We start from the raw sequence: 27535 nt of genomic DNA, 5'->3' as shown, positions 1-27535 counted from the left end.
GGCCGGACTCGGGGGGTGGGTGGGCAGCCTGGCGAGGCTGGCTGGACACGGGGGGCCGCTTCCTGCATCCTGGGCTGCGTGTCCATCTCTGCCCCGGCTCCCCACCTGGCCTGGCCCCGGGCTCCTCATCTTGTAGCAGCTCGGCCTGTGTGAGCGCTGGCGCGGCTGTCAATCCTTATTACCTAATCGAAGCCTCGCATTTCTTCCGTCACTGACGCCCCAGCTCAGGGCAGGTCACCCCAGCGTGTGTCAGGGAGGCGGCCAGGGCCTGGTTCCGCTCAGGCCCGGCTCGTCCTGTTGGAGGTAGGCAGCCACTGTCCACTCCCAATGGCCTGGCCAGCCCCCTCACCAGAAGCAAGCAGAGAAGACCCCAGGCCCCCTGCCCGTCCCAGGCTGCGAGCATGTCTGCAGCAGTCCCGGAGACTCAGCCCGTAGAGACCTGGGGCGGTGCTGCTGCCACTGGCCTTCAGCTGGCGTTCGGCTCCCGGGGTCCAGGGCTGGGCCGGGGTCGCCCCCCGGCTGGCCAGCCAGCTCCCTCCTCAGAGCGGTGTGCCTCCAACACACTGTGCCCAGAGGCCTCAGGACAAGCGAGGAGGGGCGTGCTGGACACGCGTGGCCCAGGGGGCAGGTCCTGGCCGGTGCCCGGAGACCCTGGTCCTGGCAATGTGGCCAAGCACCTGGAGGCCTCCCGCCCCTGAGAGGGGCTCTTAACCAGCCTTCACCGCATGCCGCTGTGTCCACACCGGCCCAGGTGGCTCCAAGGGGCACTGTGCCCCAACAGGCCCAGGTGGGGGGTGGGGAGGATCCACACGCCTCGCTGGGGAAACCTCGGCCAGGGTCTCCGGTACTCCCCCTGGAAGGGGCGGCTGTGATGGTAGCCAGTCCCGCAGGGCGGCCCTGGGCCCGTGAGCGTTAGTCCTGTCCTGTTGCAACGCTGAGCTGGTTACCGAGAGCAGTGAGCCAGGCTGCAGCCGCCGCGTGCTGGTGGGTCCAGGGAGACGAGACCTGTGCCGGGGCCGCTGACCAGGGCCTTGTTCCAGCTGCTCACCGTGAACCCCAAGCACCGAGTGTCCAGCCTGCAGGACATGCGGGCGGCCCCTGCTCTGGCCGGCGTGCTGTGGGCCGAGCTGAGCGAGAAGAAGGTGGAGCCTGGCTTCGTGCCCAACGTAAGCCCACAGGCCTGGGGTGGTCAGGGCGGGCGAGGGCAGCTGGGCACCAGCTCAGTGCCATCTTCCACAGAAAGGCCGCCTGCACTGCGACCCCACCTTCGAGCTGGAGGAGATGATCCTGGAGTCGCGGCCGCTGCACAAGAAGAAGAAGCGTCTGGCCAAGAGCAGGTCCCGGGACAGCAGCAGGGACAGCTGCCCGTCGGTGAGCGCGGCCCGGCACCCAGCCGCCTCTGCTCTGGCCCCTCAACCCCTCCTCCGTGGTGGGGGACAGAGGCCCTCCTGCCTGCCCAGCTCTGGAGGGTCACATGGGGCCAGGCTCTGCCTCCGTGGTCTCGGGGTCATTTCCCTGCGTGTGTGTGCACTTGTGTGTGTGCATGTGTGTGCGCACTCGTGTGTGCATGTGTTTGAGTGTACCTGTGTGTTTGCATGTGTACACACCCATGTGTGTGTGTGTGCATGCCAGTGCACCTCTGCGTGTGTTTGCGTGTGAGTACACTCATGTGTTTGTATGCATCCATGCACATGTGTGTGTCCATGTGTCTGTGCACTTCTGTGTATGTGTTTGTGTGTGACTGCACTTGTGTGTATGCACATGCGTGTGCATATGTGTGAATGTACTCGTGTGTGTGTTCGTGTGTGAATGCATGTGCTTGTGTGGGAGTACACTCGTGTGCATGTTTGTGCACGTGTGTGTGTACATCAGTGTGGGCATGTCTGTGCACTTCTGTATGTGTATGTGTGTGCATACGCGTGCACACACGTGTCCATGTGTGTGCTTGCATGCATGTGAGTGCACATGTGTGTGTGTGTGTGCACACGTGTACATTTGTCTGCCTCTTCTCATGAGGACATCGCTCACACTGGGTGGGACCCCGAGTCCAGGGTGACCACCCCATTCACTTGATTGGTGGCATCTGGAGACTTCGTTTTACATTCCTAGGAATGGGGTCAGGACCCCACCCTGGGGACGTGGTGTAACGTGCCGCAGCCCCCACAGTCCTGCCCTTGGAAGTAGGGGTTCCCCCCGGGAGCAGAGGATCCAGCTTGGGCCTGTTCCCAGGATCCGGCTGGTGTTCACAAGACAACTAGGGCTGCGGGAGTGGATGACCGGGTCACAGCAGCAACACTGTAAGCCCGCCACCATCCCCCTATCCGGGGGCCCAGCGGAGCCTATGAGGACACCCTGGGGAGCGGCTCTCACGCCTGGGGGACCCTGTGCGGCCCCATGCCCGGGTCCTGGGCAGAGACGGGTGCCAGCTCCTCCTCGGTGTAGGGGCCCTCCCTGGAAGCCTTGGCTCCTCGGGGAACAGGTAGGTGGGCTCCCATCCCCTCCCCCTTCCGTGGGCTGCTGACGGCGGCCCCTGGTGTCCCGCGGGGGCACTGCAAGCTGGTCCAGCTTTGTTTATTTATTATGGCTCTAGGAATTGACCTGAAGTCGCTCAGTCCTGTAACTCTTTGAAACCCCATGGACTGTAGCCCGCCAGCCTCCTCTGTTCATGGGATTCTCCAGGTCAGAATACTGGAGTGGGCTGCCATTTCCTTCTCCAGGGGATCTTCCCGACTCAGGGATCAAACCCAGGTCTCCCACACTGTAGGCAGACTCTACCATCTGAGCCACCAGGGAATTCCTATTGGGTCTTAAACTTACCTGGTGCCTCAATGGTACAGAATCTGCCTGCAATGCAGAATACTAGGGTTTGATGCCTGGGTTGGGAAGATCCCCTGGAGGAAGGCATGGCAACCCACTCCGGTCTTCTTACCTGGGAATTCCATGGACAGAGGAGCCTGGCGGGCTAGTCTGTGGGGCCGCGCAGAGTTGGACACGGCTGTGTGATTAACACTTTGTCCCCGTGGGGTCTTAGCTACAACAATGATTTGTTGCAGCATGTGGCATGTGGGATCTTAGTTCCCGACCAGGATTCGACCTGCCTTCCCTCATCAGAAGGTGGATTCTTAACCACTGGACCATCACAGAAGTCCTGGTTCTTCTTTTTTTCTTGCTGTCAGACTGGGAGTGATGGCTTAGAGTTCTTTATGTGAAAGAGTTGAAATCAACACTCCTTTTTTCCACTTTTTACTGTTGACTGATAAGTGTGATTTATTTACATTTCTGCACACAAGTGCCTTAGGAGATGATCTGCAAACTTCTTCCGGTCTGCGGGCTTTCTCCCTTCCGGTCGGCACCATCTGCAGCAGCGTCTCCGGTTCTGATCAAGTCCCGCCTGTTTTTTCTTTCCTTGTGTGCTTTTGGTGTCATTGCTAAGACGCCACTGCACCACCTGAGCTCAGAGATGTCCCCTTGTGTTCTGTTCTGAGTGTTCTGTAGTCTTCTCCCTTATGCTTGAGGCTCGGGTCCGTTTTCAGTTAGTTTGATGCACAGTGTCAGGTGGGGCCCAGCCTGACTGTTTTGCATGTGGACACGCGTCATCCAAGTGCTGTTTGGCCTCATCTTTCCCCCACTGAATTGCTTGGCATCATTTTCAAAGATGAATTGATCATGAATGGAGGGGCCTGTTTGTGGACTTGAACGTCTAGCCCACGTATCCGTGTGTCTGACCTGCCGGGTCCCCCCTGCCTTGACGACTGGGGCTCTGGTGAGGTCTTGGGTCAGCAAGTGTGGGTCCTCCAGACTGTTCTGATTTTGCAAGACATTTCAGCTCCTATGGGTCCCTTGCATCCCCAGGGCATTCTGAAGGGCTTAAGAATTCTGTCTGAGTTGCTCAGCAGGTCATTTGTGACAAAGTTAAGGATTGGGACCTGATCCGCATGCCCGGGCCCTGTCTCTGCCCACCTTGGGTGACATCTGGGGTCAGGTGCTGTGGGCACTGGCATTGGTAGGGCCCGCGGGTGTCTGCCCCGAGGACTGTGTGCAGGGAGCAACCACTGGCACAGTGGTCAGGGGGTGGGGTATGGGGGGGGAAGCAAGGCTGGGTTTCAACGGAGTCCAGGGAGAGCAGCCTGACCTGCAGGGACCTGAGTGTGGGTTATGCCCTGTGCCCGGCAGTCATCAGCAAGGAGCCCCAGAGGGTCATGCGTTTCTGTAGCCTCCTGAGTCTGCATGGCAAAGGCTCCAAACGCCCTAGCAGGCCATGGGACCACTCACGTGCGCCGCTAGGAGGAGAGGGGCTCCAGAGCTGGACGGGCCGCACCCCAGAGCCCCGGCTGACAGCGCATGCGCACAGCACGCACCTCGGGCCGGCGGGGCCCTGGGGCGCGTCGCTGCCCACGCCCTCCGTCCGCCTCTGATGCCGCTCCGCCCTCCGAGCGGCTCCTCGGCCGATTCTCCTCTCGTCCTGGGAGAGCCTGGGCGAGGGAGGGTGTGAGACGGCCAGCTCCTCCCCGCCCGCCGACCCCCGGACGGCGGCCAGTCCCTCTGCGCCCGTCGCCGGCCCCAGCCTCGCTCCCCTGCACCCGCATCCTGCGCCTCCCTTGGTCTCCGGGCATCTGGGGTCACCTCCTGCCTTGACCTCGTCCCCGCCTCTGAGTAGCCCTTGCCTTCAGTCCAGCGCTGACTCAGGCCGGAGTCTGTGCCCCTGTCCAGTCGTCATGGGCTCTTTCAGGGTTGATGACCCCGTTCAAGTTGAAAAGCCCCAAGTCGCTTTGCGTTTGCTACCCCTCACCTCCTGAACATCACCGCTCAGCCTGGCTTGCCGTATGCGGGCTCGGAGCACTCAGGTCAGTGCCCAGTCGGCAGTCGTCGGACACAGAGCCTCTTTTATAACTCAGTGTTGACTTATCAAATACTGAAAGTGAAAAAGGGCGCATCTGGGTCCAGGGTGGGTGTCAGTGCGTCAGTTGTTCACCCTCGGGGTCACGGGGCTGACCAGCAGCTGTGGCTGCCACCCAGCATCGCATCGAAGGATCGGTCCCGTGTCGTCAGCCCGGAAAAGGTCCAGGTCAAAATTGGAAATGCCGTCTCTGCTGTCTGTCGCTCTCACACCCCTCTCAAGTCAAGAGACTCCAGCCGTGGTAGCTGGGGGCCGGCTCGATACTCAGTCCTCCTCGGTGAGTGCAGAATAGCGCCCGCCCTCTGTGCAACTGGCGTCGGGAGGAAAGCCCTGTGAGGTCAGGGCTGTATGCCGCAGCCGGCAGCCCTGTCGATCAGCTCTGGGAGAGCCCGAATCACGCTCCATGGCGGCACCTGGCCCACCAGTGGGTTAAGATCTGTCCCTTCTCCCCCTCCTGCCACAAGCCAGCTGATCTCCGCAGGCCAGGCTCATGAATTAAATGGGAAAACAACAGGAGTATCATCCTCGGATCCGCGTTGTGCTGTGCTTAGTCACTCAGTCATGTCCGACTCTTCGACCCCATGGATGTAGCCCACCAGGTTCCTCTGTCCATGGGATTCTGAGGGAAGAAGACTGGCGTGGGTTGATATGGCCTCCTCTGGGGACTCTTCCCGACCCAGGGATCGAACCCATATCTCTTGTGTCTCCTACATTGGCAGGCAGCTTCTTTAACACTGCTTGAAGCCCCCAGATCCCCACAGATAAACACAAAGACTCCAAAGTCCTTGATGGTGGCGCTTGGCACTGCCATTGCACTCTAGATGTGGGTTGGTTTGTTATTTCCTATCTAGGCTGGTTTTGGGAGACGCTAGTTTCAGGAGCTTTCACTGGGCTTTTCCATGATAATGTTATTAGCTGCTACTCCACAGATCAAGGAACTAAGAGAATTCAGCCAGATGCCAAATATTAATACATCCTTCTTAGTTATGCATACAGCCAACGGAGGGAGAAGCAGCCCCTGGCGGGCTGTGGGCCCCTTAGGGAGTCCACTGTAAGACGGACGTGGGCCAAGTATCAGCTCACACCTGTGTTCAGCAGCCCTCCAAACAGCCGGGCGTTTGCCCTCTCCCATGTGCAGATGTGCAGGGAAGTGGTTGCGGATGCCTTTGCGAAGGACTGGAGTGTTGTTGCCATGTACACTTGCTCGGGCCTTCCTGACCAAGAGCCTGCCCCTTCTTAGCCCACAGGTCCAGGTCTGAGGTCTGGAAATGAGGAAAAGAATTGCAACTCTCCATCCAGGTGGCCGTCAGCCTGGTGCTCACACACGCGTGATCTGAGTGTGTGCGTGCACACAGGCACACGTGTGTGAGCACTGGCCATCCACCTCTGACCCTGAAAGCACCGTGATCGGTTGGACACCCTCAGCATCCCAGGGATCGGGGTGGCCTGCTTGCCTCTCCAGCCTGGAGGCCTGTTTCCATGGTTACATCCCCTTAAGGGTGGCTGAGTTAGGTGAGGTCAAGGCTGCCGCTGTCCAGGATCCCATCATGGCCTTTGGGGGACTCCGTCCTGGAGCAGATCCTCCTGAACTACACGGGAACCACAGGGCTTCCCCAGGGCACTGTGTCCCCACCAGCTCGCTCGTCTCCTGGCTGGAAGGCGCGTCCCTCGGGCCCTCCAGAAGAATGTGGTCATCTGGGAGGTCCATGGGTCTTTACTCTTGAGTGTGCTGGCTGTTCCAGCTGCCGACATATCTAAGCCTTTGATCCCATCCCAGCATTCTTCTAAGGCCATTCTAAACCTTCTGACCACTTCACTTGGGCTGCCTTTTCTTCCAGGTTTCCAAATTGCAGTGTATTAGGACGCACTCATGCCAGGGCTCCTTCAGGGAGTTACCCCCAAGTTGTGCAGGGCAGACTTCCCCTGTCCAGCCCCTCCCAGGCCTGTCCTGCCCTCTGGGCAACCAGTACCTCCCTCCCCAGCAGGTCCAGTGCCTGCCTGCTGGGGCTACACGTGGCTGCAGAGCCGGTGCGGCAGAGTGTGGGGGCGAGTGCTGTTTCATCTGCAGGAGTGGGAGGGGTCCCTCTTCTGTGGCCAAGGCGAGGCCCTCCCGCAGGCTCAGGAGTGTGGGGCATCAGGCTAACCTGCCCACTAGCATCCTCTCGGGCCCCTCCCACGTCCGAGGCCCACCCCTCCCCTATCAGAGCCTCAGTTGGATGCAGGAAACCTCATGGCTGAGTCCAGCCCTCTTAAGTTCTGCGGCTTGGACATCTCGGCCTGGTCTCCCGTGAGCTGTCCGGGCCGCCCGGCAGGGCGTCTCCATGCTGCGCCTTGGGCTACCATCTGGCAGCCCTGAGTGAGGCTTGGACACCCAGGGGCTAACCTCGACCCCCGAGACCCACAGTCCCAGGGGCCAACCTCGACCCCCCTGACCCACAGTCCCAGGGGCCAACCTCAACCACCCAGACCCACGGTCCCAGGGCAAACCCACCACCCTCACCCTCTCCCGACACTCCTGAGGCGAGGGTCTCAGTAACCAGGGTTTCGCATGCCAGGGACCTATGACACGCCTTGGATCTGGCCATTGTGGGACTGACTCCAGTCCCCAGCCTGAGGCTCTGCTTCTTGAGACTACCCCTGCCGCCCAACTTCTTAGGCAGGTCCTGGAAGCAGACCCTCAGCTGGGTTTGTGACCAGGGTCCAGTGACCAGGAGAACCCAGTGTGTGTGGGGAGGGTGTGGAGGAGTGGCCCAGTGTGGCTCCTGGACGAGTCTGGCTCTGCAGACCCTGCGGCTGCCCCGAGACGGGGGTCGGGCGTCCCTCTGTCAGTGGCTAAATGGGGGTCACCGGGAGACCCCAGCCCCTGTGCGCTCTGGTTGCCTGGGGCAGGGTGGGCTCCTCAGAGAGCCAGGGCAGGAGAAGGCAGGCACACAGGAGGAGCAGACCGGGGATGCCCAGGAACCTCCCTGTGGGACGCGAGGGATGCTGACAGGCGCCCACTTGTGTGTCTTTCTGACTAACAGGAGAATGACTACCTTCAGGACTGCCTCGATGCCATCCAGCAGGACTTTGTGATTTTTAACAGAGAGAAGTGAGTGTGCATGTTGGGGGCCGGTCACGGGGGCAGAGAGGAGTTTGGGGAGCGGAGCCAAGGCTTTCTGGCTGCAGTGGGCACATGGCCTCAGTGGGACTCGGAAGCCTGACCCCCGCCCTCCTCAGGAAGTCCAAGCAGCAGCCCTGGGGGGTGGGTGGGGGGAGGCCCCTGTGCAGGCTTGTGGGGGAGGGGCTCCTCGGCACTTTTAAGGGCTAAGCTTGGGCATTTTCCACCAACAGGCAGAGTCTCTGGGGCAGACCCTGGGCACACCGCCCAGGTGAGGGGCCCAGCTGTTACATCAACCTGAAACCCTCACTCAGCCACTCAGGGGCCAGGCAGGAGGGACGGGGCTCGCGGGCAGGGAGATACGGCAGGTCTCAAAGTGCTGAGCCACCTGCTGTGGTGGAGCAGGGAGGCCCAGTGCTGTGGGACCCAGGGGAGGAGGGCCGGATGAGATGCAGAGGATTTCCTGGAGGAGGCGGCCTTGATCTAAAAGCTGAACAGGGCTCACTGCTGCTGTGTCCTGCCTCAGGGTCCAGGATGACATATGGACCCTGGTTTAGGACACTGGCCACCACCCTGGAGGTCAAGGCCTGGGTGGTAACAGGACTCGGCCAAGCACTTTGTTCCAGAATTCCTGACCTGCCTCCTTTTAGCTTCTGGCTGGAAACCAGCTGAGACTCACCAGCCTACTGCCCCGAGCCTGAGGGCCATGAAGAGCCCGCAGAGGGGCCGGTTGGATGCCCCATGTGCCTGCAAGCCCCGCTGAGCCAGTGTGGCCAGAGGGGCTTCTGCCCAGGAGGACATGCCCAGGAGTGGTCCGTGTGGAGCCCCAGGCCACGTTCCTGAGGGGGTGCACCCTGGGAGTCCCTGGACAGGCCCTGGGCCAGTGAGCCACGTCCTGGGCTGCTGGCGAGGCTGCATAAAGCCCCCACGTGTCTCCGCAGGCTGAAGCGGAGCCAGGACCCCACGCCCGAGCCCAGGGATGCAGCGGAGGCCTTGGTGGACAGCGAGGGCGTGCGCCCAGCCCTGCCCGCCTGCGGCGCCATCTGCCCCTCGGCCGGGAGCAGCTAGGCCGCCCCTGCGCGCTGGCCGCGGAGTCAGCTCAGGCCCCGCCGGAAACCCGGCACTCCCCAGGGCGGCCGGAGGCCCAGCGTCAACTTTCCCAGGGAGCTGTGCAGCGCATCCAGGCCCAGGCCCCAGCCCAGGCCGGCAGCTCCAGGCACCCAGCCGGACGGCACCGGATGGTCTGACTGCCAGGTCTGCCCTCCAGCCCTCGGGGGCATGTGGTGTCAAGAGGCTGCCAATGTGGCTGAGAGCAGAGGGCACAGAGGGTGGGTGCCCCCTGTGTGACGGTGGAGGGGGCCACAGCCCCCGCCCAGGCTCTCCTGGGGGCCTCTGGGGTCCTGCCCTGCCTGCTGTACATAGCCCGCACCCGCTGACCCCGCCACTGGTGCCCAGGGTCCTCCCGGTTCTTATCCATCATGGGGGAGGGGCACGGGCCTGAAGAGTGTTTTATAGACGCGCGTTCTGGTCGTTTCTGCCGTGTTTCTGTACAGTTTCCACCTCTGAGAAAAACAACATGAGAACCGCTTGGTGTCGGCTGGTTTGCGTGTTCCGTGCCCGCCGCGGGCAGAGAACGCTCGTCCGTGGCCCAGGGCGCTCCTGCCGGGCCAGAGCCTCCTGGAACTCTGGTCCTCGGCCTGGGGAGGATGCCCTTCTCCTGCCCCAGAAACCCCAAGGCAGCTCTCGGGTTGGGGTGGAGGTGCGGCCTGCTGAGGGGGCAGGGGCAGCACCTTGAAAACAGCCGGGACCAGAACGCTCCAGGTTGGAGCAGCTCACGGGCCCCCCTTGCCCAGAGTGGGGAGCCCACCTGGGGCCCTGGGGCACTGGGGAGCCCAGGTCTGGAGGCAGGCAGCGCCGCAAGACGCCAGGTGGTGGTGCCAACCCCCAGAGGCTCTGGGCGGAGACCTGGTGATGTCGGAGGCAGGAACCAGGCGGGGAGGCCGGGGTTGTGTGGAAAGACGTATTCTGTGTGTGTGTTTGTGCACACCTCAGGTGCATTTTGAGGCCCTAAGGGACAGCTTGCCTGTTTGCTCAGTGGCCGGCCTGCGGGTGTGGCCTGGCCCCCTGACTGCCTTGTCTGTCCTTGGGGAAGGGGACGCTGGTGCAGTGAACGCTGGTCTCAGTGCAGCCCAAGGAGTCCAGTGCTGAGGCCTCAGTGACCAAACCAACCTGAGCAGAGGGACCACTGGGCGGACCTTCCGGGGCTGCCCAGTCTAGCACGGTGCCTGAGAGGCCCGGGTTCAAAGTGGGGCTGAGGCTGGGCATGGAGGTCAGGGCACCCCAGAGGGCTGGCCGCTTGAGGGGGGGCAGCCTGCCCTTCCTGGTGCTCTTAGGGTGGAGAGTGTCCCACACCTGGGGGACAGACCTGGCAGGATTTTTATGAGCAAGGCTGAAGCCAGGAGGCCAGCCCAGCAGCTCCATCTTCTGGAAGGTTCTGGGGGGGCAGCGCCATCCGTGGGTCTGGATCAGAACCCCAGCCTGCTCTGCCTTAAGTGGGCAGCACAAGCTCCCCACACGCCATACTGCCCCAAGCCCTGCTGGGCAGCTTGAGCCCACCAACTAGAACATGGGTAGGGGTCCTCCCAGCGCCCCTCTCCTTCTGGATGTCTGGCTCTCTGTGACCTACAGGCCTGTGGGAGGCAGAGCCCCTGCCCACAGCTCAGACCCAGCCAGCCCTATAGTTGTCTGGTGGTCCGGCCTCCCAGCCGTCTAGAGGCAGGACCAGAGTGCTGCAGGATGTTCTCGAGGATGCCACACACGAACCCCTGGGGGATGGTGTAGGGGCACAGAAGTCAGGGCTCTCCACACGCCAGTGGCTTCCAGTCCAGATGCCTTTAATCAACCTGGTTCCATGGGATTGGGGCCGCTGGGCAGCGGGTGGCATGCAGGTTCCTGACTACAGTGCCCTTGGCACACAGGACGGCGTCTCTAATCAACTACTGGGGACACACGTCGTAGGAGAAGGAAGCACTCAGCTCCGGGCCCCTGGGGCCCCTGGAGCAGGAAGGGCTCTATGGACGGCGTCGGGGTCTGGTCCCTGGGAAGTCTGAGAAGTGCAGCTGCCCGCACGGCATCCCCGTGGGCCCCTGAAGTCACAGCAGCTCGGGTGGGGCCGGACGGCAGCGGAGTCGGGGACGAGGGCACCATGCCCTCCGCCTTCCGTCCTGGGCATCTCCAGATGTCGCCTTACGAGGCCCCCAGGGCTCGGGGCCCCTGAGCTGCCCCCACCACCACGCCCAGCCCCTCTGCCTGCCCTGGCAGTGAAACCTCACCCGTTCAGCCTCTCCTGCGGGGCTCCCTGTAACGGGCTGTGGGACCCCAAGGGGAGAGGTGCTGGGGAGGAGAAGGGAAGGCCCAGCACCTTTCAGAGTGGGCTCAAGGACGGGAGGGAACAAGGAGGGGGCCGGCCGCCCGCGGCAGCTCCTAGGACAGCGACGTGATGTGGGAACGGCCGCCAGGGGGCGCCATGATCTTCTGGGCCGTGCGCCGCGCGATGTGGTCGTCGGCCTGCGAGCCTGCGGGAGGGCGGGGCGGAGGCCGCGCTGGGGGGCAGGCAGACCCGCCCGCCACACCCCAGGGGCCACGGCTGCAGACCCTACGCTCCCCGACGGCCTGGCGCCTCCCCCGGGCAGGTGCTCCCCCACCGAGGCCTCAGACGAGCAGGCTGGTGAGGCCAGGTGTGCCGGTGGCCAGAGCCCACAGGTCAAGGCCGGCTGTCTGGGAAGCCTGTGCGGAGGGGCACAGGCCAGGCCAACCCCGGCGTCCCTCCTCCGGGTCTCCCCCTGCACGGGCCCGGGATGAGAGAGGGCTGGCCCCAGCCTTCAGGACGAGGCTGGATCCCGGAGGCGGGCAGGGACTGGACGTCAGGGGCTGGGTTGGCCCCCAGTCGGGCAGGGAGGGCTGGCTTTCTCCCTAGGGAGAGCCTGGCTCAGCGCCTCCCTGCAAATCCACACCCCACAGCCCAGACCCTGGAAGCAGAGGCTCGAGCTGGCGGCTACAGGTGAACCCCTGAGACCCCCAGCCCCCTTCCTTGTGCACCTCCCGTGAGATGCCAGGGCTGGGGGCTGGGCACGGTCCTCGGGGCCCAGGCACCGAGACCAAGCACCCCAAGCTTCACTCACCGGACAGGCTGAACCCCGACTGGTGCAGGTTGCGGAAGGGGGGCACGGAGATCTTCCCGGGGCAGGACGCACGGGCCTGGGACCCAGCCCCCGGCTTGGTGGGTGCCATCACCTCATGGACCGGCCCATCGTAGAGGCCTCGGGGCACACCATGGATCTCCGCCAGCTGGGGGCCGAAGGGCTGGGTGTGAGGGGCACTGAGCCGGCCCCAAGCTCGAGGGCAGGGCCCCCCACCCCCAGGGGTGTCCACCTGTGCGTGTGGACGCGCACCCCCCTCCCCCGAGGCGGGCAGCATGCCCAGGGCAGGTCTGGGGCAGTGGGGGTGCAGGCAGCTTGAGACAGGAGCGCCGGCAGGTCAGGGTGGCTCCGCTCCTGCCCTGGGGAGGAGCCAGTGCCGGTCCCAGCCCTGCCCGGGGGCTGTCCCTCCAAATACAGGTTCAGACGATGTCATCCTAGACAAGTGGGAACGGGGCTGCGATAAAGCCAACCTGCGTGTGTAGTGACCACGCGTGTGTGTGCAGCTGGGCCTGTGAGCACACGTGTGCACGCGTGAACCGCCTGTAGTGTGTGCAGGCCGCTGGCCAAGCCCCGGCGACGAATGAGGGCTCAGGGACACTGTTTGAGCATCCCGCTCTCCTTCCTGAATTCACTAAATGCTGGGTGACCTCTGCTAGGCTTGGTGGCTGTGTCCCCGGGAGCGGCCACTCGGGGTTTCCTTGGCCTCACGCCTGCAGTCTCTGCAGTGACGTGGGCGGCCTGGTCACGAACGCAGGCGAGGAACCGCCTGGACTGGTGAGGCCGCTGTGCCTTTCTGACAGCAGGGCGGCCAGGGGCAGGCTGACCATGAGCAGGCCTGAGGGCTCCGCCCGCCCACCCGCCCGGCTCAGGCTCACCCGGTTTCGGGCCTTTATCCTCTTGTAGACGAAGTCAGGGAAGGTCTTGCGTGGGATGAAGCGGCCGGTCCCGGGGGTGACGCACAGGGCCCCGTCCTCCAGCACAACCCGGCCCTGACTGATGACCACGCTGGGGGCTCCTCGGCACTCCAAGCCCTCAAAGATGTTGTACTCCACGTTCTGGGGGGACAGCAGCCCTCTGAGCCCTCAGGAGGCCTTAGCACTGCTCAGAGTCTGGAGCCAGGGCCCCGGTGGGAAGCGTCCACTCAGCCTGGGTTGGGCTTTCGAGGGGCAGCTGTGCCTGCACCCCTGGCCCCTCGGACACGTCTCCCGGGCACACAGAGTGGGTGAGCTCTCCCCCAAGACAGGGTCCCCCGCCCCCGCTGGCCCTGCCCATCCCAGGATGTCCAGGATGGCTGCAGGTACCCCCCAGACCCCAAGCTGGCCCCCATGTGGGACCGGCTTCTCTCACCAGGCTGTGGCTCTTGGCAGAGATGATTCTTGTGGCCCGGGGATTCCATATGACCAAGTCGGCATCGGAGCCCACGGCCACCCGCCCCTTCCTTGGGTAAAAGTTGAAGATTTTGGCTGCGTTCGTACTGGTCACGGCAACAAACTCATTCTCGTCCATCTGCCCTGAGGCCTGAGAAGCCAGAAGGCGGGGTCAGGGGCACCCCTCCCCAGCAGCATGCAGGGTCTGGTCTCCGGGCTCCCGTGTGCATGCGCCACCCTCCAGGCTGAGGGCAGTGTGCCTCAGTGAGGCCTGCAGGTCTGGTCCTCCCTGGGCACTGAGCCCATCTCCACGCTCACTTTGTGGGCAAGTGAATGCTGATGTTTCCACAATGACATCTGTCCCCAGAGGATGTGACTGGCCCCCGGCGATGGCCAGGAGCCTGGAGTCAGGGCCTCGGCCAGGGGGAGGGCTCAGGGCCAGGGCTGGGGGCGCGGGGGTGGAGGCCCCAGGTGAGACAGACGTCTGGGGGAACCTCGGTCCTCCCGGGGAGACGCTGCAGAGTGTAGGGACCCCCTGTGCTCAGGGCCGGTGTATCAGGACCAGGGCGGGGCCTGGCTACGTGGAGTCTCCTCTGGGGGACTAGAGCAGAATGTCTGGGGACCCCAGGGTGACTGGGCTGGGGGGGCAGCCTGGAGCCCACCCGCCCTGAGCTCCGCTCCACGCGGAGACTTTGCTCGTCCAGGGGCGTCCCTTTGTGGTTCCGCCAGCTCCTCCACGGGGAGGGGTCCCATGGCCCTTCATCTCACCCACCACACACTTCTCCCAGACCACGGACATGCGCTCCTCCACGCCGTTGGTACCCTCGGGGATGAGCGTGAAGTTGTCCCTGCCGACGGCCTTCTGGGCAGTGGTGAAGGTGCAGTGGGCGCTGCCAGTCACCTGGAGGTCCCCGCTGCAGAGAGCCGGGGTCACAGGGGCCCAGGGGGCCCGTCCTCCCCGAGCACCCCTACGCCACGTCCGGCCACGGGGTGGAGTTGTGCCCGCAGGGTGCGGCCAGGAGGTGGGCGCAGGCTCCCTGGACGGGGGGCCCAGGGACTCCTGCCTGGACAGTAGGGTGGGGGAGAGCCCCGCAGCTGGGGGGCGCAGGGCCAGGGGCTCCCTACCTGGACAGCAGGGCGGTGAGGTGGTCCGCGGTGCTGGGATCTGGGCTGATGGGGGGTGACGTGACGAAGGCGGCGGCCTTGGCCCAGTTCTTGCTCCAGTAGTGTGAGCCGTCCGCGCCCAGGCCGGCGGTGATGGGCTCCCCGAACACCACCACCCCTGTGGCAAGGCGTGAGCGGCACCGCGGCCGCAGGACCATCCCCCACCCCTGCCACGGGCTGGGCCAGGCCTCCCACCATGCTGCCCTTCAATTTCCCAACTGCGAGGACTGCTCCCTGACCCGGGGCACCTGGCCTGCCCGGGGCTCCTGAGGGGCCGCTCTGCCCCCGCCTCGCTCTGCCGGGGCACAGACACACTGGCTGCCCCACCCGCCACGGGCCTGCCTCCTCCACGGCCCGGCGTCCAGCCAGACGGCACCTGGCCCCAGACCCACGCCCGCCCCCACCCGGGAGGTGTCCAGGGAGCAGCAGCTCGGCCCAGGGGTCAGCTGGGTGGGGCTCTTCACACAACCCGAGGGTGCAGGCTTACACACCACACCGCACACACCATATACACAGACACACACACACACACACACATCATATCAGCACCACACACACACACACACCATACACACACACACACATCACGTAAGCACACACACACAGACACACACCATACACATAGACACACACCATACACACAGACACACACACACACACATCATATCAGCACCACACACACACACACACCATACACATCACGTAAGCACACACACACAGACACACACCATACACATAGACACACACCATACACACAGACACACACCATACACACACACAGACACATCACGTAAGCACACACATACAGACACACACCATACACATAGACACACACCATACACACAGACACACACACCATACACACACACAGACACATATCACGTAAGCACACACACACACACCACACACACAGACACATATCACGTAAACACACACACATACTATACACACACAGAGACACATCACGTAAGCACACACACCACACACACACACACACCATACACACACAGACACATATCACGTAAGCACACACACACCATACACACACACACACACACCACACACAGACACATATCATGTAAACACACATACTATACACACACAGAGACACATCACGTAAGCACACACACCACACACACACACACACACCATACACACACAGACACATATCACGTAAGCACACACACACACACCATACACACACACACACCATACACACACACAGACACACATCACGTAAGCACACACACACACACACACACACCATACACACACACACACACACACACCATACACACACACAGACACACATCACGTAAGCACACACACACACACACACCATACACACACACACACACACACCATACACACACAGACACACATCACGTAAGCACACACACACACACACACCATACACACACACACACACACACACACCATACACACACACAGACACACATCACGTAAGCACACACACACACACCATACCACACACAGACACACATCACGTAAGCACACACACACACACACCATACACACACACACACACCATACACACACACACACACACCATACACACACACACACACACATCACGTAAGCACACACACACACACACACCATACACACACACACACACACCATACACACACACACACACACACCATACACACACACAGACACACATCACGTAAGCACACACACCACACACACACACACCACACACACAGTATGGCTCTGACACGCACTTCTATGCACACAGGGCCCTTAGCTCCAGGTGTGATTCAAGACCCCTGTCAGGTCCCACTGCTGTCTGGACAAAAGGGAGTCTCAGGCCGCCCCCATAGGCTACACCCACAACCCTCACAGGAGACGCCCCTGAGGAGGCCGGCAGGCTCGCTGCGTCTCCATGGGGCTGCCCTGTGCTGCTCCGGGTGGCTGTGGACGGGAGCGACCCCCAAGCCCCTCCCTGCTCCAGCCAGCACCCACCTCGCCGCTTGGCCCGGGCGATCACATCGGCCGCGGCCTTGCTCATGACCTTGGTGACATACAGGGGGCAGCTGGCCTGCCTGGCGATGGTGATGGCGCGGTACACGGCCTCGGCCTCCACCTGCAGACGGGCTGCTCAGGCCACGCAAGAGCTGGGGCTCCTGACCGCAGTGAGCCCGCAACGCCCCGGCCACCCACAGATGCTGGGCCCAGAGGGGCACCTGGGGGTCGAGACCCCAGCCTGGGGCTCCTGACTGCAGTGAGCCCACGATACCCTGGCCACCCATAGATGCTAGGCTCAGAGGGGCACCCGGGGGCCAGGACCCCAGCCTAGGGCTCCAGCCCAGAATCTGCGCTGGCCCGCACCACCCCAGAGTAGACCACCCGCCCTCTGAGCCTTGCGTGCAGGCCTCAGCGCAGCCCACGGGCAGGGGGCCAGGAGCCCTGACTCACCCCCAGGCGAGGACAGTGGGGTCACAGTCCCGCCCGAATGGGGCCCAGCCCGTCTCCGATGAAGGCCCATTGGGGTGCCCCACAGGCTCACACCTACCTCCTCGGGGTGGCTGAGCACGTGGCCCTCGGGGCCGGTGACACCGAGTTCCAGCAGCCGCTTCTGCTCCTAAACACACACCTCATTTCAGCCTGGGAGTAAGTAGCGCGGCCCCGGAGGGCCTTGCAGGGTGTGGTCCACAGCCCAGGACGCCTGACCCTGAGACCCCCAATCACCCACCCCGAGAACTTGGGGGGAGTAGAGGGGTCGCGCTCTGAAGGGGTGACTCTGGCTCCCCGAATCACGGATGAGGGAGCCCCAGGGCTGCAGAAGGCCGGATGCGCCTGGGGTCGCAGGCCTCCTCAGTGAGAAAGAAGGTCAAGGCCCCCCAGCCTCGCCTACTGCTGCTTCCCCAGCAGGTGTGTGCACGGGGTGTGCAGGCACGGGGGCGTTCACGGCCGGGGTGTGCATGCATGGGGCGGGGTTGGGGGCTCTGCACAGCCAGGAGTGGGGCTGTCTCAGGCTGGTTCACCCCAAGGTCTGAGCACAGCACCTGCTGGTGTGGACGAACTCGGGGTGGAGAACCAGGGAGGAGCCAACCAGAACAAGACCCTCCCCCAGCACACACCTCCCACCCTCCTCCCGGCCCAGCCACCCCGCCCTGGAGACACACGAAGCAGGCACTGCCCGGAACCCCACACGCCCCTCCCGAGTGTCCCCGGCTCCTGGTGAGCTTGGGAACCGGAGAGGCCAGTGGGTCCCAGAAAGCTTCTCTGCGGGTCTGGAACGTCACAGGGTGGGGGAGTGCTGTGTGTGTGACACCCCCCAGACCCCCAGACGGCTGGGAAGCTCCTCCGTGCCCCCTTCCACTGCCCGGACCCTGTGGGCACTGAGGCTGGTGGGCAAACAGTGGGGGCAGAGGCCTGGGCTTGCGGGGAAGGTGGGGCGTGGGCAGAAGGGCCAGGGCCTCCCCAGGCAGCAGCCTCGATGGAGGACTGGGCCACAAACCCCACAGGTGTGCCCTTGGGCAGAAGGAACAGCTCTGTAGGGCCCAGTCCTGGGCCAGAGGGCACGGGAACCCGCCTCTGCGTCCCCTCCCACCCCAGGAAGCAACACCTCAGTTTTGGAGAATTTAAGGTCAGACGTGTGAGGATGAAGGAAGACCTGCTGTGGCCAAGAGCCCGCAGGCTCCCAGCAACCCCCCTGCCTGACCTCCGCCCTGAGCTAGCTATCACCCGGGCCAGGTTCCAGGTCCCCTCCCCCGGGTTTGTGGCTCTGCGCTCGCACGGCCAAGGGCAGGGTCACCCCACCAGCCCCACCTCGTCCACGATGTCCCCATTCTCCGCGTGCACTTGGGCCACGGCCCCCAGGTCCCGGATGACACTGAAGATCTCATAAATCTGGGGAGACGCAGGCGGACCGCGTGGGAGCGAGGCCCCGCCCCCAGCACCCGCAGAGCCCGCCCCACCCCCTCAGGACCACGTGGGGGCGAGGCCCCGCCCCCAGCACCCGCAGAGCCCGCCCCACCCCCTCAGGACCCCGTGGGGGTGAGGCCCCGACCCCCAGCGCCCGCGGAGCCTGCCTGCCCACCCCCCGACCCCTACCTGGCCGTCTGTGCACTGGTGTCTGTCTTTGTACGCCATGAAGACCAGGAAGGAGTTCACACCTGGGGGGAAGCAGGAGAGGTCAGGTGCCAGGTGAGGGTAGCCTCTCCCAAGGGCCTCACCAGCTGGCCTGGCGGACCTTGGGCATCAGCCCCACATACTCCAGACCAGCCCAGACTGCGGCAGAGACATCCAAGCCCATCCAGCTCCTCGAATCTGAGGTGAGGAACCAACTGTTCTCTAGCAACAAAGCAGGTGAGAACCCACACACCCTTCACTAATGCACCCCACACCCACTATCACTACCCCCCCACGGTCCCCTCACACCCACCCTCAGCCATCACCAACCCCCCAGTGCCCCTAACACCCCACCTGCACCCCATCACTCACCCCCACGGCCCCTAACACTCCGCCACCCCATCACTAACCCCCACTGCCCATAACACCCCGCCCCATCCATCACTCACCCCCACGGCCCCTAACATCCCACCCCACCCCATCACTCACCTCCCACCGGCCCTAACACCCCTCCACCCCATCACTAACCCCCACTGCCCCTAACACCTCACCCTTATCCATCACTCACCCCCCATTGCCTCTAACACCCCCCCACCCCATCACTAACCTCCACTGCCCCTAACCCCCTGCCCCATCACTCCCCCTCACTAACGGCCCCCCATCACTGCCCCCTGCCCCAGCAGCTTGGGGGTGGGTGATGGCTGCAGGTTCCGGGTTTGCACCTCTGCTTTGAGCCGCCAGGCTGCAGGCCCCCAGGCCAGGCAGGGAAGGACCCAGGAGGCAGAGCTGCTGCCTGGTTGAGGCCCCCGCCTGCCCCTGGGTGAGGGCTCCTAAGTGCCAAAGGTCACAGGCCTGAGGTCCATCACTCTGGAGGGAACCTCCCTACCTCCGTCAGGTGTGTGGTGGAGCAGGCGCACTGCTTCCTGGGCTGAGAGACCAGTAGCCTCCCGGCCTGGCCCAGACTCCGATGCCAGCACCACCATCCCAGGTCCCATCCCTGCTGGCCCCTCTGACCCTGCCCTTCCACTCCTGGCTGTGAGCTGAAACCACACTCAACGCTGATCACCAGAGGTCAGTTACAACGTCCACCTGACTTTCCTTCAAATCCACTATAAACTTTGATGTGGTTTTAGCTTCAGGACTTTTGATTTAAAAAAATATTTAAGCCTGTTTATAAACTGCCCTGTTTCTGTTGAGGCAGCAGGAGAGGACTGTGGGTTTTAAGGCATCTCCTTCTAGAGGATCTTCAGGGCTAAGAAGGCTTATCATGCTTTCCTTCCCCCAGGCCCAAGACACGAGGGGACTGTGGTGACAGCTGTGACTCTGTCTTCTTGTGAAGAGAACAGCCCCGAGATGTGACTCCCAGGTGCGGGCACAGCTGACCTCTCAGCCCAGCAGACCTTCAAATGGCTCTTGTCCAACTTACCCCACACCCAGCCGCCTGCCCTGGAGTCGGATGGATGCAGCGTCCACCTGACCCCAGAAGCGCAGGCCCCGCAGCCGCCCCTCCACCTGGCTAGCCTGCTGCTCACCTTTGTCCCTGACCAGGGCCTCCAGCTCCTCTCTGGTGCTCTCGTGCCAGCGGGGGATGTCCACGTGCAGGGAGTAGTCACAGCAGGCCCCGCCGTCCGCTCGCTCCCGCCACTGCTCGTAGGCCGCCAGCAGGCTCACCCCTGCCTCGGGGAACACGTGGTCCACTGCGGAGACAGCGTGCTCAGCTAGGTCCCCGACTCTGGCCACCAGAACCGCCTGGGTCTCCAAGGGAGAGTGGCTTCACGCTCCCAGGAGACCAGGAGGCACGTTTGAGAAAAGCAGAGGAGAGACTTCGAGCCTTATGTGGGGCTGGGGCTGCTGGGACCTGTCCATCCATCCTGCCCCTTGTCCCCAGCCTCTCCCTGAGCAGAGAGGAGGACCTCGCTCCCCAGCGGACTCACCCTAAAGGGCCTGGCTGAATGAGGTGCGCCTGGCAGGCGGGGGTGGGGTGGGGTGCTGTCCACAGTGCTGAACCTGCGAGCCGGCCCACAGCGGCACGCCGGGCTGGCTTCCCTTGTGCCTCCCCGACCACGCACACCATGGAGGGTCCCCTCCCACCCTGGAGAACCAGGGTGAGCACATGGACACTGCACCGTCCCTCTGGCCCCGCTGGCAACCCCGCGGCCACGGCCCACACCCCACTCACAACCTCTGCCAGGAGCAGGGAGAGAGCTGGGTGGGGTGGCCGGTGGGAAGGCACTCCCACCTGGGGTTACAGGTAGACGTTGTGCCTCCCCGCACACCACTCACGTGGGCCCCTCCGCCTCCCACGGCTCCGTCGCACACCCAGGACGCTGTCCTGCGGGCGCTCATGGCTGCAGTCCTGCGGAGGCCAGCCCATGCCTGCAGCCCCGCGGAGGCCAGCCCATGCCTGCAGCACCTCCATCCTCACAGCCCATTGGACACCTCAGCACCAGTGGGAGACACAGCCAGGAGGGCGTCCCACTCGGCCTGGGCCCCCCGTGACCAGCAGGACCAAGGGCCTGAAAGAAGAGCGCTCCCTCATCAGACCGGGGGGCAGACCACTGCTGGGTTTGGCCACTGCGTAGCTCAGTAAGCCACACCAGGCTGGGGCCTGTGAAGTCGGTCCGAGCACCCAGAGCAGCCCTTCCTGGAGGCAGTGGCAGCGCCCACCACGTGCCCATGTGTGCCTGGCAACCACGGGCCCCCTCTCACTCCACCCTCCCACCCCCTGCCTCTTGCCCAAATGTGCAGGGAATCATGATGTTTAACCACGGGCTGCCTGAGGTCACCGCCAGGCCGTGGTGCAGCCAGGGTTGGACCAGGTCCAGCCCGAGCGGAGGCGCCTGCCCTTGGCGCTGTGGAGCTGACGGGTCTCAGGGAAGGAGAGAGGCTAAATGCTGGCTTCCTGTCCGGGCTCCTGAGCTGACCACGGGCAAGTTCACGGTGGGAAGTGAACCCTTCACAAGCTGTGAATTGGGCTTCTCTGCCACGCACGGCGCTCAGGCACATCAGAACAGTGCTTGTGCCTGGTACGGGGACTCTGGGGGCTGTTGATCGGATAACAGTATTTTTATCATCCTTTCTCTAAAACACTGCCTCCACCCTCTTTAGCTCTTCCGGACATGAGTTTCTGCAAGCCAAGCCTCAGAGGAGGTGAGGCTCCTTCTTTAGCTCTTCCGGACATGAGTTTCTGCAAGCCAAGCCTCAGAGGAGGTGAGGCTCAGGAGCAAATGTGTCTGACATTTCAGGCAACGCAACCCCTGAACTTGTCCAAGGCACTCGAGTTTTCCAAACCAGGACCTTGGCCAGCTGCTGGCTTCCCGGGAAATAATCAACTATGGGCACATTCCATGGAAACCCCAGGAGCGCTCCAGTGCTGGCCAAGGCAGCACACTCAGGCTGAGGAACAGGGCTGGGCCACTCAGCACTTCAGCCACTCAGCATTTCTCAGAGTGAGTGCAGTAAAGAGGAACCATGGCTGATTCATGTTGAGGTTAGACAGAAAACAGCCAAATTCTGTAAAGCAATTATCCTTCAAAAAAAATTATATTAAAAAAAAAGAGAGAGAGAAACAGCCCGAGAAAACTCCACCAGGGAAAGCGCTTGCTGCGATATGCAAGCCCGCCAGAGGCCCAGAGTTAGGACAGACCCCCCCGCCCCAACGGACGACACTCACATATCATGGTTGTGCCCCCCGCCAGGGCGGCCTTGGTCCCCTGGCAGAAGTCATCGGCGGGGGTCATGCCCAGGACGGGCATCAGCAGCCGCGTGTGGACGTCGACTCCGCCTGGCAGGACCAGCAGGCCGTGGGCATCGATGGTTCTGATGCCCCCAGGGACAATGAGGTTTTCTCCAATTTGCCTGAAAGCAACAGAGACCCCACTGGTTAGGAAGAGCCCTGAGCGAATGTGAATGGGGCCCTTGGCAAGGCTGCGGAGCTGGGACGCCTGCCCTTGGGCTCCTGTCCTGGAGGCGAACGGCAATACAGCCAAGGCCTAACTGGACCCGCCCCCGACATTGCTGGGGGACAAGTCAGCCCCAGGGGCTCAGGACAGCCAGCATGGAGGATCCCACCCTGAGCTGGTCACTGAGGTGTCCACTCGCAGCCTTGCTGACCAGAGGCTGGAGCTGCCTGACAGACACGAACAGAGAAACGAAAAGGTGTGGTCAATAAGCATTTTTAAGCACCTACTGTGAGCCCACAGGTACTGAAGCTGTGATAACAGAGAAGTAGGAAGCCTCGTCCTGCTTTCCAAGGGCTCGCTGAAGGTGCGGGAGGGGCTGGAGTTGTTTCCAGGGAACGAGGTTGTGGGAAAAACCCTCACGCGGACCTCGCCCAGAAGCAAGCTTCCAGGCAACGGGTGACCGCGAAGAGGCAGCAACTCACTTTATCAGGCCGTCCTCCACATACAGGTCAGCGTGAAAGGACTGGTCATCATTCACGATCTTCCCCCCTCTGATCAGGAGGCGGTCACTCTGTCCGAAACAAACAAATAAACGGGGGCACGTTTGCTCCAAACCGAGTGACCCATCGGTACACTGAGCACCAGCTTCCCTCTGAAGTCACGATGGAACACACGTCTGTATGTGTCCTTTGGACACGGTCTGTGCGTGTGGGACCAGCACAGAGCCTGCAGGGTTGGCCACCCCACCCCACGGCGGTGGCCCTCGGAGGCGGCTGCCCACAGGCCCTGCACGTGACCCACACCCACAGTCAGGCAGTCTGGCCTCACCGAAGACACGGGGCGAACGGCCAGCCAGCTTCCCGCGTCACCACGGCAAAGCCATGTCAGTGCGCGTAGCCGCGCGTTTGACCACGGGCACGCCGTCACGTGCGTTGCCCAATTTCTAAAGCCCATGCCGAGGGGGAGGTGAGCCACGTCTCGCTTGGCCCTGTGGGCCTGGAAGGCCGGCCCTCCCTGCAGGCCCCACCTGCAGAGGCGGCTCCAGCTGACAGCCAGGCCAAGCTCCTTCCAGAATCTCTGTGGCCTGCAACGGTGCCTGGAGGCGGGGGTTAGAGCAGGCCCCGGCAGGCAGGGCCCTCCCGCGGGATGGCCGCATCCCAGTGCGGGGAGACAGATGTCACACATGCAGCCGTCACAGGAGGTGACGCTCGTAAGTGCACAGAGGGACGTTTCGGGGCTGCCACAGGGACCAAGAAGGGCCTCTATGAGGAGCTGACGTGGCCGCGACTCAGGCCCAGGCCAGGGAGCAGCCTGCGCAAAGGCCTGGGGCAGAGAAGAGCCTGGCTGATACAGGATAGGGGGTGGCAGGCTGGGGTGGGACGTGCTGGGCCTGGGGGGTCAGTGGGCCACCAATGGCCCCTCAAGCTGTGTCTAAGTGCCTGCAGAGAGATCACAGTGGCCTGGGTAGAAAGTGGCCCTCATGTTCAAGGACAGACACAGGTCATGGTTGCAGTGGTGTCCGTGTGTCTGGATGAGATGCGGGGGCCCCCTGGCTGGGATTATGGGGTGGATGAGAGATGGACTCCAGAGAGGCTGAGAGTCGGGGGGCAGGAGCTGATGACGGAGAGGCTATGGGGGTGCAATCCAGGAAGACACTGGGGTGCTCGTGGCTCTGGTGCCGCCTGGACGTTGCCCCAAGGAGGTGAACAGTGTCAGGGAGTGTGGCTGTTAGGGGCACGCCACGGCACGGAGCTGGGCCGCGATCAGTCCACTTCTGACGGTTGGGATGGAGGGGAGATGGGGGGCCGGTCACAGGCTGTGCAGGGTGTGGGGTGACGGCCGGGCCTCAGTGGAGCAAAATGGCGAGAAACACAGAAAGGGTGGTGGCTGAGAGCAGGTTGGCGGGTGAGAACCCAGCCCTGTGGCACGTTCTCCCACAGCCTTGAGCCTCACACTTCCCGGGGCTCAGATAGCCAGAACCACAGCTCTTTCACGGGGCTCTGGCCCTGGCCTGGGGCTCCTGGGTGCCCACCCAGAGGCTGGGCTGGGACTCCAGCTGGGAGCTCTGGTTCTAAACCCAGCGTCAGCCTGAAGCCAGAACGGAAGTGTGCAGGGCACTTAGCAGCTCTCTCAGAGGCTGCTGAGGGGATAAATAATTCATGGCTTATGAGCCAGAGCACATCACTCTATTCTTATTAACATCTAGCAGTTTGGGATGGATTCTCAGATTTCTATTGACTCAAAGTAGAACCTCCACCCCACAGTCGACAGAAGGGTGGCTAACGAGCCACAGGCCAGACGGGACCCCCAGCTTGTGCAATCTGCCCAGCCCTGTACCAAGGATGGTGTGCATCTCACGTTGGCTGAAAGACATAAGAAGACTATATTGAGACTCATAAAATTATATGAAATTCACATTTCAACGCCCACAGCTCAACTTTACTGGAACTGCTGCACCCATTGGTTCCCGAGTCACCTAGATGGCTCTCCTACTGGGCTGGGTGGCCACGCCAGAGGCAGTGTGGGCCTCGAAGCTGAGAATACCTACTGGGTGCCCTGCCGCCAGCTCCGGTCTATGCCATGGACTGGCCCCAGCTGCCGGGGCCTCTCCTTGCTGGGTCCTCAGGGACTCACTGCCCAGCCCCCTGAGGACCAGGCCTGGCCCTAACCGGTCATATCACAAGGACTCACCTCACCCAGCTCCCGAGCCAGTGTCAGAGCCTGGCTGCCTCCTCCTGCAGGGTCCCCACTCCACTCAAACACGCCCAAGAAGAGGAAGGGGAAGGCTTTGGGCAGGGAGACGGTGGTCTGAGTCCCCATTCAACCCCCAGTTTTCAGACTTGGGCACCTTCCCAGGTTTGGAGCCAAGAGGGGAATGCAGCAGCCCTCAGGACCGGGGTGACAGTCTCCTGACCTGGCCATCTGGCCTCTGACCCACCCAGAGGTGGGGCCACCCTCCCCACCCTGTCTGGCCCTGGTGGGCTTCCTGCATCAGGTCAGAATCTGGGCCAGTCCTGAGGCAGGACCCCCTCCTTCTTCCCTGAGTGTCTCAGGATGTGAATTGGCAACCCCACGGCCCTCCCCTGAAGCCAAGAGCAGAGCTGGGGCTCAATCTGCGGGCTCCCAGGGGCAGGCCGCCCCCGGGCCTCCAGGCACCTTCCTCCGTCTCGCCCTCCCCCTCTCCCTACCCACGCTGGGCTCCCGCCGCCTGGAGGGGGCGGCTTTGTTTCCTGGCAGCCCTGGGTGGACAGTCGGACTTCCCCCACCTAGGGCGTGTGGTGTTAGAGGGTCTTCTCCAGGGAGCCGAGCTGCCTGGGTGCCCGCTCAGTGACGAGGGAGCACTCTCCCCACCACCCCCCGGGGCGGGGGCCTCCAAACTCCAGCTCCGAGGAGGGCTCCGGGCGGCCAGGGGCTCCGGGGCTCCCGGGGCTGGGGCTGAGCGCCGGCCTCAGATGCTTTGTCTGGGACAAAGAGCTCCCGGTGCGGCGGGGGCGGCACAGGGGCGGCCGAGGGGCGGGCTGCGCGGGAATGGCATCTCTGCACCCGAGGCCGGCGGCTGGACCAGCCTTGTCAACAAAGGGCCGCGCTGCCCGCCAACTCCGAGCGGAGCTTAGAGAGAGGCCCCGCGGGGTAGGGGGGAGGCGCATCTGCGCTTTAGGAAGCGGGTCTCCCCGCCCCCACCCACCCCCAGGCTCGAGCCCTCCCCTGGCGCAGAGGGGGTCTCAGGGCAGCCGGCTCCCTGAGGGTGTCCAGCGCGGCGCTCGCGGGCCACCCCCCCGGCTGCGCGGGAAGGAGCTGGGCAGGAGGGGGCAGCGCCGGGACAGGGCGCAAGGTGAGGTGGGGGGCGGGGGCGCCTGGACGCCGAGGGAAGGGGACCCGGCGCGCGGCCGGGAAGGTCCTCCCGGGGGCCCAGAGGCCAGGCCCCGCCCGGCGCAAGGGGCGGCAGGCGAGGGGCTGGCGGGAGCGGGGAGCGGACAGCGGGGCTCACCGTGATCCGGGGGATGCTTTTCTTGCCCTGGAAGGACATTCTGATCTTCCCGCCGGCGCCAACGTCTCGGTTGGCTCGGGCGGGGCGTGGCGGGCCTGGGGGTCCCCGGCGGGGGATGCAGCAGCTAGGCCTCGCGGGGGAGCCCACGGAGCCCGGGTGTGTACGTGTGGGCGGCGGGCGTCCAAGTGCGAGCGCGCCGGGCGGCTCAGCTCGGTTGCCGGCCCCGCCCCCGGCCCCGCCCCCGGCCCGCAGCTGCTCCCGGGTTCTCAAGCCCCGCCCCGGCCCGGCTCCGAGAGGCTGCCGTCAACTCCGGCTAGGCCCGCGCTGAGGCCGCTGACCAGCCCCGGCGGAGTCGGCACGCGAACTCTTGCAGGCGGAGTGGGATGGGGGTGGGGGTGGAAAGACGGTTGCCACTAGTCCTGGCCAGTGTGTGGGCAAAGTTCCCCGCCACCCCCCCGCCCAGGATGGACAGGGAGAGGGGTCCGGTAATGACCTGCCAGGCCCCGCTTCGACCCTGGCCAGCCGGAGGCCCGCCACCAGCTCCCTGATGACCCAGGGCACCCAAGGCCACGGGGACCGAGTCTAGTCTCAAGTCCAGGCTGAGGATCTCAGGGAGCTGGACTCCGTCCTGAAAGATGTTTCAGGCCAAAGGTCGGCTCCTTCGAGGATTTGCCAGGGCAGGGCTGGGAGCGCCAGACCCTGGGGCCGGACAGTGGAGACACCTCCCTGTGAGACTGTCCAGGGCCAGCCCCGCAAGCCTTGAGGACAGGAGAGGGGCTGCAGGGACACAGAGGGGACAGAAAGAGACCAGGAGACA

At 63.5% G+C, this 27535-nt stretch overlaps 2 protein-coding genes across 3 annotated transcripts in view; one reads left to right on the top strand and one right to left on the bottom strand.

Annotated features, from left to right (window-relative positions):
- The window catches only part of STK32C (serine/threonine kinase 32C), a 72649-nt gene extending 63065 nt beyond the window's left edge, over nt 1-9584 (top strand). For both annotated transcript variants that reach the window (XM_015460807.3, XM_059882144.1), the window contains exons 9-12: nt 1041-1166; nt 1240-1371; nt 7921-7988; nt 8939-9584. In XM_015460807.3, the coding sequence (XP_015316293.2) occupies nt 1041-1166; nt 1240-1371; nt 7921-7988; nt 8939-9065 (453 nt within the window). In that variant the 3' untranslated portion in view covers nt 9066-9584. The remainder of the gene's footprint in view (nt 1-1040; nt 1167-1239; nt 1372-7920; nt 7989-8938) is intronic.
- Nucleotides 9585-10874: 1290 nt separating this feature from the next.
- DPYSL4 (dihydropyrimidinase like 4) lies at nt 10875-26872 on the bottom strand. The gene is given in 14 exon segments (NM_001163783.1): nt 10875-11572; nt 12179-12344; nt 13072-13251; nt 13544-13714; nt 14336-14477; nt 14689-14845; nt 16717-16837; nt 17267-17335; nt 18526-18606; nt 18811-18872; nt 20361-20525; nt 22502-22686; nt 23213-23301; nt 26719-26872. Coding segments are annotated over 14 exon segments (1719 nt in total). The 5' UTR covers nt 26758-26872; the 3' UTR covers nt 10875-11480.
- Nucleotides 26873-27535: the final 663 nt, after the last annotated feature.

The sequence above is a fragment of the Bos taurus genome, chromosome 26 (genome assembly GCF_002263795.3).
Source record: "Bos taurus isolate L1 Dominette 01449 registration number 42190680 breed Hereford chromosome 26, ARS-UCD2.0, whole genome shotgun sequence".
Taxonomy (NCBI): Eukaryota; Metazoa; Chordata; class Mammalia; order Artiodactyla; family Bovidae; genus Bos; species Bos taurus.
This window is presented reverse-complemented; position numbering and strand designations above follow the sequence as displayed.